The 11,579-nt window shown below is 38.7% G+C and overlaps 1 protein-coding gene across 1 annotated transcript; it reads left to right on the forward strand.

Moving 5' to 3' along the window:
• The first annotated feature begins 9,974 nt into the window (after positions 1 to 9,974).
• LOC113338616 lies at positions 9,975 to 11,338 on the forward strand. Its single transcript, XM_026583996.1, has 2 exons — positions 9,975 to 10,515; positions 10,620 to 11,338. The coding sequence occupies exons 1-2, from the start codon at positions 9,975 to 9,977 to the stop codon at positions 11,336 to 11,338; spliced, it is 1,260 nt and encodes a 419-aa protein (XP_026439781.1).
• Positions 11,339 to 11,579: the final 241 nt, after the last annotated feature.

An 11,579-nucleotide genomic window follows, 5' to 3' on the forward strand; every position in this document is an offset into this window, starting at 1 on the left:
AGTACGGTGCCAGGTACGGTTCCGATACCATTCTCGGTCCTTAATTATTCCAGAAATTTTTTTTCCTGCTTAGAACCTGTTTTAATGAGCAACAATATATTAAGAAATATCTCAAAGCACAATACATATCAATTAACAACTAACAACAAGTAGCAATAATATTAATACTAGCAAAGAAAAGTGTCAAATTCAAATACCAAGTCTTGAAAAATTGAAAAAGTAATAAGTAGCAAAAAAGTCAAAGACTGACAGAAACAGTCACTCACACACACAATTAAATAGTAACAAGTAGCAAAGTATCAAGTTGCAGTAGGAATGACTGGACAGTGGTAGTAAAAAAGTAACAAGTAGCGCTGGTGGCAATGGAAAACACAAAGTCTTGATCTTCTATTCCATGGAAGCAGTACTGGTGGTGGCATTATTGTTGATAGGACCAAGTAACGCTGCAAAAACAAGTAATAGCAGTTAGTAACTATTAGTCTATGTCTATTACTGCCAAAAAAAAAGTAATAATGTAATATGTATATCAGTATATGTTAGTGTGTTACCTTCTTCCAGTTCAGTATTGTCATCTGGTATGTACTCAGATAGAAGATCAAGTTGTATTGGCTTGCTTAGCCAGCTTTGTGCGCGAAGCAATGGTTCAACTGTCCTTGTAGATAAAGATCATCAACATGGACTTAACACTCGCTTTCCTGTGCTAAAATCATATTCAGAGGCAACAGACGATACAAGAATGTCTAGTATATCCTTATCCATATGAGCAAGTATCTTATACTTGTTACTGTTGGTCTTCCAACAACCCAACAAGTCAAACTCATCATCATAACCATCTTCTCCTTCACCTTCTTCATACTTTTTAATGAAATATGTATCCAACTCTGTTTTTCCCACATCATCATTTGGGATGCTCTTGAACCTCTTACTCCTTGACATCGACTCTTTCATACGACTTGGCCCTGCCCCTGGTTTACTTACCACTGATTTGGCTTGTCCCTGAATAGAAGTACTTAACTCCTCCTCATGAACTGAATACACATCTTTATATTCTTCAAATAGAATCTTAAAATCCAATAACACACTCCTCATAACAGATTCAACCTTAGAAGACTTCTTCTCATACAAGCACTCAAAAGCAAATTCTAGTCCTTTTTATTTCTCTCTAGGATCCAACAACATGGCAAAAAAGGTTGTAGAGTTCATCTTTGCATAATCACCCCAATATTTGTTATACTTCTTAAACATTTTTCCAGCCATAGTAGCAATAAAAGGATCTTCATCTACATTATCTCTAAACTCAACTAGTTGTTCATAAATGATAACTAATTGCCATAAGAAAGTTTTTGTTGTTACCTTAGTTGAGGCTCACTACACCATATCCTGGATTTAGCAACATTTCAGTGTTGGAGGTGTGCAACGGACTGGGACGTTGCACACAAGTAAAAACGTTGCTCAAAATATTTACCCCTAATTTAATAAATTGAAGATATTTGAGCAACGTATTGGAAATTGTTAAAACCTTGCGCAACCTTGTGTTTTTTTAGCTTTCAGTTTTTTTTTTTTTTAATCTATAAAATGAAATAATTACTTGAGCGTTGGATGGGTTTGGATCCGTATGCTCGAGAGTTAGTTGCATAATGAGCACTGGATTAGAAAAACTATGTTTTCATTGGCTTTCATGGTTGAATGCAGATCACAAAAAAAAAAAAAAAAAAGATTATGATTCAATTTTTTCCCCAAAATCATTCTAAAAATTGGTTCCCCCAATTCTTCCCTCTCATTTTTTTTCCCCAAAATCAATATCCCTCCCAAACTTGAATCCACAATTCAAGTGTTCTAGTATTTTGGTTTTAGTTCATCATATTGGTTAAGTATGCAGTTGTTTCATAGGTCCTGCAAGTTTTTAATCATTATTAAATGTTAGGAAGCTGCCCTTGAAGCTATTTTTAAGATCCTGAAAATCTTGGATTTCAAAAACATGGATGTAGAAGGCAATAAATGTGAAATTTGGGGGGGTTTTTTGTGGATCCAAGTCAGTTGTTAGTCTAAAATGGTAGTGGTAATTTTATTTTGCCTTAATATTACAAGTACCAAAAGACACTACAGACAAGTGGTTGTTGGGACACCAACGTAAGGATGGGACTGTGCATCCTAGTGCGGAGGAGGTACATGTAAGTATACTTCAGAAATGTGAATAACGACACTTATTTCACTGCTTCATACTCTTAGCTAACCACCAAGTTTCTATTATCAAATTACAGAAGAAAGTAATGGAAGCCAAAGTGAAGTATAAAGAAGTAGGAGAAAGTGGTGGCAAGAGTTGTTTGGTTTCAGAGCCACTAGAAGATGTGTATGGAGCAAATCGAAAAGATTCTATTCGTGGCTACTCATCCCGTAAGTCGAAGAAGCAGGCTCAGATGGCAGCGATTGCATTTTCTGCTATTCAAAACAGAGAGTCCCAAAATAAAAAAAGACTCAACAAAATTGAAACTGAAGTTAGTGATTTGGGTGGAAAAATGGGGTCGTTTACGAGTAAAGTCGACGTAAGTGTTCAATTCTTACTTGTCATGCAATTCTAAATAAGTTTAGTACACCTTTAACACTGTGATGGTTCTAATTTTATCTTGTTGACAGGTCATATTACGCTTACTTAGGGCTAATGTGTCTGCATCGGCAAGTTCCTCCAACCCTCCTAGAAGAGTCACACCTAGCCCAGCGAAAGGGTCCACTACTCATCCTGTTGGTGCAAATCATCATGCTGGTGGAAGTCATCTTGCTGGTGGAAGTCATTATGCTGGTAGAAGTCATCATGCTGGTGTCAGTCATCATGCTGGTGGAAGTCACCGGAATCTGGACAATGAGGACATTACATCTACTGCGGTTACACCTGAGCAAGTTGATCTACTAAATAATAAAGGTGAAGTTGTTGCATTAGGGAGTATTCACCAGGGTGAATACGTACATTGTAAAAAGCTGAAGCCGACTGAGAGTAAGCTCTATGTCGAGGAAGTTCTTGACCAAGCAGCAGTTCTTTGGGATCCCCCCCAAGGAGATAATTATTGCTTCCTAAAACAGTTGCCACTGCCTCTGCGAGGAGTGAATCTTTTTAAGGGTCAGATGAGAAATTATTTTGGTATCCGACAAACTTCTTTTCTTTTTGGGTATGTCGACACAAGGAGGATAGATCGATACGATAGTGAATCTTACAAGCTTCTTTTTTGGGGTATGTTGACTTTAAGAAGTTTTTTTTAGTACAACGACGAATCCTACAGACTTCTTTTTCTGGTGTTTTTTGGTTGTAGGAAGAATAGACAGACTATGCATCTGTCTACTCTTCTATGCTTAATGGACTTTATATATATATATATATATATATATATATATTGTGTCTTGTTCTTTTACTGTCAACCTCTTTTTAACTCAGCCAACGCGAATGCGTTGCCGGTCCCAAGCCCGGATAAAGGAAGAGGGAGAAGGTTTGTATGCTATCATACATATAATATGGACTTGCTCTTTTCTTTTTCAGATAAGGAGTTCCTTGCACCAGTTTTGTACCAGTTTCTGAGTTTGATTTTCTATCATTCTTACTGGTGAGGGTTCTCCACTTTTCACTGTTTTTCTATATCTGTATGATGTTTCAAGCATGGTTATCTGTATATATTCGCCAACTTTTCTGAAGTATCTGGTGTAACCATCTCTAAAAAGTTGAACCAAGATGTGATTGCATCTACTAATGTGACCCAGTTTAAGATTCATCAAAGCCATCTGGAACGGGATATCAGTTTTCAAAATTTGATCATAAGTTGTCCTAGTTACATTCTTATCCTTATTGGTTTTGTATGCAGTTGTACATAAGCGATGGATATTGTCGATGAACAGCCTTACGAAGTTGGCCTTGATATTGATGGATGTCGAGCTGGAGCACGGAATGGTAGACTTCGAGCCTGTAAAGGGGTAACTAATTTCTTACTCAGGCCATATGAGATTTATGTCAAAACAAAAATCATAGCATATGAAACATAACGAAAACTGACGCGTTATTGATGAATTATAGTTTAATTCCATGCTGTGAGGCCATTATTCATATCTGCGATCTTTGCTTTTTGCTGAAGTGTTAACTTGTGACCAGCTCCAATTTTGATCTTCTTATCTTTTTGTTTCTACTACTATTGACTGCGATTGTTGTTATCGCTTCAATTTGATTTTGACTTGATTTGATATTGTACAGCTGCTCAATTCTGGTTTCTGAATCGATTTTGGTCGTTGATTAACTTCCTCCAAAACTTCACTCAGCTTGCTCGATTATATAATCAGAATTTGAAGGACCAAGCAATTGCAGGTCATGTTTTTGTCTTATCGACCGTTAACACATTGAATTTGAAGGACCAAGCAATTTTGTCTTATCGACCATTAACACATTGAATTTTACATTGAATTTTCAGGCCTCGATCAACTTGAATTTTGCCACCAGGCGAACGTTGTTTACTAAGTGAGTTTTTGTTCAGATTTCTTTTGAGTTGATATGTTATCTGCACAGACTAATTCTTGTTTTATTGTAATAAATTGAATTGAGGTGGCAACATTTTATTTTGTCAATAAACTAGCTTCCGTATCAAAAGGACTAATCCTGTCTTGTACTTTGCAGGATTGATTTTAATTTTCTTCCACCATTGATAGAGTGCTGGAATCAAAAAAGACTTCTCATTTAAAAATGAAAACAACTGAAGGTTAGTGTTCTTTTGAACTACCTTTCACACAGTCTTTGAATCAACCAAAATATTGTATGGGCTTATGATAGTCATCTGTTAAATGCTTATGAGGAATTATATATTGCAAGTGGATACAAGTATATATATTTATAGTTTTATATTGTGATAATCAGCCGTATGTTTGTGATGATGACAATGTGTTTATGAGATTCCTTCTGTATGAAAAATTGGGTCTTGTAATTGATCTAGAATGGATTATGCAGGTGCAGAAATCTGGAATGGTATATTTATGCGGGAGCAGAAATCTGCCGGAGTCGGAATTTTTTTTTTTTTCACCTGTAAAAAATTGTGCAACGGATGTTAACGTTGGAAATTTAATACGTTGCTTTCACTTGCTTCCATGAGCAGCGGTACTAAAAACAAGATAACGTTGCAGAATTTTTAGTGAATCTATTTAACCGTTTGTCTAATTCGAAAAAACGTTGGTCAAATTAAAATTATATGTTGCTTAAATTAATCCAATACGTTGCTCAAGTTTAGAAATACGTTGCTCAAATTATAAACTAAAAAGTTGGTAAACAAAGTGCGCAACGGTTCATAACGTTGCTCTATTTAATTTGAGCAACGTATCCTGGCGTTGCACAATAATTTGTTACACCGTATTAGCAACGTACTATGGTGTTGCTTAAATTCATAGCAACGCATGTATACGTTCCAAAATAGTTGTTTTGGTGTAGTGGCTGAAAATGCAACAGTGGCATCAAAGAATACCTTCAAACATTTCACAAGGCCTCTGGCAAAGATCCAGTCCTCTTGATATGGAGCAGGTTTCTTCACTATAGCCTTCTTCTTCTTCTTTTGTGCCTTCTTCTTGCCTTTCACATCATCTTCTTCTTCTTGTTATTCTTCACCAAATTCTTCTTCTTCGTCACCAACACTAACATCAATATCAAAATCATTAGCATTGGGTAAATCTTTCTCATTCTCTTTTGGGAAATAAAACCACTGATATTCCCTATCATACCTTTCTAACCTAGTAAGCTTGACTTGATGCATCCATGCTTGATCACTGAGAAATCACAAATAAACAAAACATAAGTACATAATACATTTATGAGTTATGAACTGAAAATAAAAGAAAATAGTTGAAGACTAAGAAATTAACTGCATTCATACATTCATACATATAAAATGAATAAAAAACTAAGAACTGAAAATAAAAGAAAACCTCAAAGGAAATATGAACTGAAAATAAAAGTGAATTCATATATTATATTCACACATATAAAGTGCTTCCACGGTTTCCCTACAAATTGTTCATAAACATTAAAGACATCAAAGTTCAAACTGGTTTACTTAATACTAAATAGTAAAGCTGCAGTACACATTAGTCATTACACATAAACCACTAAGCCTAAGTTCTAAGCATTAATTATGTGAGCTCTGTTAGGATTAGGAATGTGGGTGCATATCTTTAAGTGCTTCCACAATGCATATGTTCCATTTTTGCAGTTGTGAGCCCTAAATGTCCTTCCACAATAATTGTAAGTGGCTTCTGCAACATTTCTCCTAGTGAAATGGCGCCATATTATGTTCCGAACCCTAGCTGGAATTGATGCATCCATGATTGATCACTGACAAACAATATATACAAAATTCAAACATGATTTCAATTCAGAAACAACAACAACAGCAGCTCCAAACTTCAACAATATATACACAAACACTTTGCAGATTCAGGAATCAGGATGCTATTTTCACTTTTCATACAAAATACACAGTGCCAAACTACACACATGAGTGAGATGACACATTTTCATGAACACAGAACACAACAAAAAAGTAAAATGCTAACCTCGGTAAGAGCAATTAGATGTCTTGTCTCTAGTCTAATAACAGACTTTCAGTAGCTTCAAACTTCAGCAACTAATCAAGATTACCTGCAACAATACACGTGATTAGCATCTCCAATCAATCTCTAGCATCTCAAATCACCGAATTAGAAACCCCAAAATCAAACAAACAGAAATACCCTACAACAATGAGAGGTTTCACAGAAACATAAGAAGATTTCACAGGTTTGCAAGGAAAGATTTTGATGAACTTACCATTGGTTAACAATTTCTGAGTTGGATGATTCCTTGAATCTTTTCCCTTCGTCGTCTCCTTGGCGTGATAACTTACCCTGTGAAACCCTAAATTAAGTTAATCCAGTTCCAACCAATTGGTCATCAAAAATCAAAATAAAGCTCAAATTAACAAAAATCAAGTAACCCAGTAGTGCAAATAAAACACAATAACGAATAGAAATTGTTAAAATTGGAGAAGAAAAAAAACAAAAAAACTTACAATAGAAAAACAATCACTGATTTTTTTTCTCCTTCTTCTTCTGGATCGAGAGGTAGTGTAACTTGTAAGTGTAACTGGTGGTGTAAGTAACTGGTGTTCGTGGAGTTGAGAAGTGAAGAAGAAAATCTAATGGAGTTATTCAGGTTTTCTCCTTCCCAGAGAGATAAGAAGAAGGAAAAAAAATAAAAAAATGAGAAACCCTAGCCTTATTGTTCTATATACCCCCCCCCCCCCCTAAACCTAATGGCTATTATTAGTTCTAAATCCCTAAATCTAATGGCTATAATTCTTCGGTACATGCGGTCTGGGACGGTACGGGACTTGGACAGGACTGTGTACCTATACCTCCTCATCCTCGGTTCCTATATTTTGAACCGGTACCTGTACCCGCTTTCTCGGTTCGGTACAAAAACAGGTACCGTTCCACTGGTTCTGGGCCGGTCCGGGTTTTTGGCTCGGTTCATATGCAGCCTTAGGCCGAACCACGTTATATGCTTGTGTTAATCTTTACTTTTCACGCTCTTTACATCTTGAATCTTGTATGTTTTAGTAGTTTTTAGTCTTTAATATTACTAGGGTGTAGTCATCAGAAAAGATGCAACTACATTTTGGCGCTAGAAACAAGGAAGTATGAAGATTTATTCTACCTCCCTAGTAACAGATCTATATTGATTTCATAATCTCCATGAGAGAAGTGGTTTTCATACTACTAAGTAGATTTCTGTTGAGATTTATGAGTAGAGCTCAGACTTAAATATGATCTACACGATCTGTGAAGTCTAGAAGAACCTCAAAATCAGCAGATCTACAGTTTTTCGCTAGTTTTCTTTTAGATTTTTCGTCTAGTAACAACTTTCGATATCTTTCTCAAGGTGCTCAAGAGAGTTGAAGATCGGAGTGAAAATGGAGTTTTTTATTCTTGGGCACTCAAAATATCTCCTCCATGAAAGAGTAGGAATGAATGAAGCTAATCAGTAGACTTCATAGAAGGGAATATCTTCATGTGAAAGTTGAAAAAACTAGTTGTTCTTCATCCTCAAGGGAACTCAAGATAATCCATAAACCTCTTCTTAGAAATCTAACTCTAAGTCAAGAAGGAGGGTTAATGAGTACATAATCATTCATCAAACCCAAAAGTTTGTTCAAAATCCAAAGTCTAAAGATGGTGAGAAATACTTCCTAGAATGGGAAGATATGCTTAATCGTCACGATTTGTTTTTTTTCCTAATAAAAGGTATAACGTATTGAAGGAGGTATTTTTCTCGAGAAAAGAGGACTGATAAAACACCTTTTCTTCATCATTAACACCTTTTGCAAGTAGGGAATGTTTTGACATCTTTACATATCTCCAAGATTTACTGCAAAGTCTTCCTGTACTAAACTTTCCAGTCTGAACTATGACTTAGCAATTGCACGTGACCTGCAAATCTAAGGTCCCACTTTTCTGATAAAAGAGAAAAATTAAGTATCATTGCATATATTGCGGGGAAGGTAATGGTGACGCAACGATCTGCTCGCACGAGCCAAGGTGAGAACTGTGGAGCCCAGCCAGAGGGACTAGATCACATGGAACCGGGCGAGGCAATGCTAAATGGTGCAATCCCAGGAGAGGGACAACCCAATGACCAGTATAGGGAAGGACTAGATGACAATTCTACCTCCAACGAAGAGGGAAACCCCTTCGAGATGCATGATGATGTCCATCTAATCCAACTAGGGGGGTTGGACCGTTTGCCAAGGAAAATAGTAAACAGTGAGGCTAAGAAGGGCAACCCTTCATACCTCGACGATGCCAACGCTACCATCGCAGCCATCCTGAAATCCCAAGAAGCTCAGGATGAGAGAATAAAGAGATTAGAAAGACGAAATAGGAAGTTAGAACATAGAGGCCGCAGACTGAAACGTAAAAAAAGAAGAAGGCGCCACTCGCTACCATTGAGGAGATCCCCGAGGAGGAAAATCCATTTGAGAACCTACAGGATGACGAACGAATCGATATCCCTGACACCTCGAACGAGGAAACAACGGATCGCTTCCCCAGAGCAGAGGCGTCCCTGACCAGGAGGATAGTCCATCCGAGAGATCATCAGACGTTGATCCCAAGCACAGACGAGATAAGAATATAATCGATGAAGTTAGAACCAACCACGAGGCCGAGAACCTCACGACTGTGAACCCAAAGCGAGGGGAGACCTCGAGGTCAACTCGTTCTAAGATCGTATCATATACTGAACAATCAGACGAAAATTCAGGGCGATCAAGACATTGTCATCAGGAGCTTTTTTCTTGCCCGAAAGAGCACACGGAAGGAAAAAGAAAGCAGAAACAAGGCGGAATGATGACCAATTGCAGGCCCGACTCTGTCGGCTCGAGGCAATGTATAGAGAAGCTACAGGAAAGCAAGAAATCAAGAAGTTTGCAGAAGTCATGCAAGAGGCAGGACAATCACCCCTGTCCGAGAAACTATTAAAATTTTCATTTCCAAGGAAATGCTCTTTACCGACGTTCACAGCTCTGTTCACCAGAACTGGAGATGCAATCAAACACCTTAGGACTTATTGCATGAAGCTAACCCAATGGGATCACTATGATGTGGTGTTGTGTAAGTTTTATACGGAAACCCTAAAAGACGAAGCCCTAGTGTGGTTCAACAACCTACCCAAAGGCTCAGTTAAATCATTTGCTCACATATCTGAGTTGTTCTTAGAAACATACATTCATAATAGCAGAGTCCGACCCGAAGTTGACGCGGTGTTCCAGATATCCCGAGGACCAAATGAGTCACTTCGCTCCCTGGTAACACGATGGAAAAAACTATGTGCTTAGATCGGAAAAGTCTCTGAGGCTTACGCGATCTTTGGATTCAAAAATAGTCTAAGAAAGACAGACCCTATATTCATCCGCATGTATGAAACCATGCCAAAGAATTTGGGAAAGTTAAGAGAAATCCAGGAGGACTATGTAGCCCTGGAAGAACTTCAGGACGATACTTACGACAAAATGGTGAAAGGGACTAGTAGAGGAGAAAATGTGGTAGAACCACAGAATCCCAAAATACCAGCCCAAGGAGCAGCGCGATCCAACAACGGATCAACCCAGTTCGACAAGCATCGGACTGGAGGATGGAAATGGCGAGACCAGGACCAACAAAAGAAGGGAAAGTTCGTAGACCCAGTTTACACGAAGTTGAACACCCCCATATCCGAGATCCTTAAGAAGATCGATGGAAAACATAAAATTACTTACCCATGGAACAGAGGTCAGCAGCCAGAACGGGCCAAAAATAGAACTGACTTCTGCGAGTTACATCTATTCCATAGCCACATGACATACTCGTGTAGGGACTTGAAGAATATGGTGCAAGATATGATCGATAAAGGAAATCTTCGAGAGTACATCGCGCAACCAGCGATCCCACTCGTTGTCGGGGCACCCATACATCGTGTGGAAATTCCACGTGAGGTGCAATATTTAGGGTACAATAGAATATCGCACTCGGCAATCATTGTCCCCAGCCCGAAGGAAATATTACAGGACGAATTCACAAATGAAACTTCGCAGGTGATGAAGGTTTCAGTGTATCCAGAGAGCTCCCGATTGAGGAGTGGATGAAATTACCTATCAGCTTTTCAGCCTCAGAGTCACCCGATGGAGGACGAAACCACAATGACCCACTCGTGGTCACGATGGACATTGCACTTGCCGAATGCGAAGGCGAGGAAGAAAGACCAAAGACATTGCCATGGGCAATGCCCAAAATCCTAATCGATGGGGGTAGTTTCGTCGAGATCTTGTTCTATGAAACATTCAAACAGATGGGTCTTAGAGACGATTGCTTAATACCCTCTACTTACAACATATTTGGCTTTAAAGGCTCTTCAACCCGCCCAAGGGGCGGGGTGACATTAGAAATCTGGGTGGGTAAAATCCTCACCTTAACCACTTTTTGTGTGGTAGATGTATTATCACCCTACACAACCATTGTCGGCCGATCCTGGGTCTATGGGATCAAAAGAGTGACCTCGACTTACCATCAAAGGCTAAGGTTACCTACGCCTGATGGAGTTGCGGAAATCATCGGAGACTCTGGCGAGGCAAAATACTGCTACGAGATGGACGTTCAGAACGGTGAAAACAAGGTGAACTCCCCAAAGGCGCAGGCAAGGAGGGCCAGAAATGCCAATACCTTGGCTGAAGTCCATGATACAATTCATGCACCAATATACTCGGACGATGCCCCATCCTTGTGCAACATTATAATCTCGGAGTCGCCTACATAGCCATTATAGTAATCACAGAACCTCCCCGATGAGGGAGAACACGAATCTAACCTCCACTCAGAGGTTGAAACCGCCCTTATCCTAAAGGAAAAGGAAGAGGGCACCACCAAATAAAATACGGGAGAATTCCAAAACCAACTAAGAACTGGTCCAGGGCACAAGGTGACACTAATGCACCAACAGGCTGTCACTAAGAAATCGGGCCAAGCATACCCGCGGCGAATCATGCCACTGCAAACGA

This window comes from Papaver somniferum, unplaced genomic scaffold (assembly GCF_003573695.1).
Source record: "Papaver somniferum cultivar HN1 unplaced genomic scaffold, ASM357369v1 unplaced-scaffold_19, whole genome shotgun sequence".
NCBI classification, from domain to species: domain Eukaryota; kingdom Viridiplantae; phylum Streptophyta; class Magnoliopsida; order Ranunculales; family Papaveraceae; genus Papaver; species Papaver somniferum.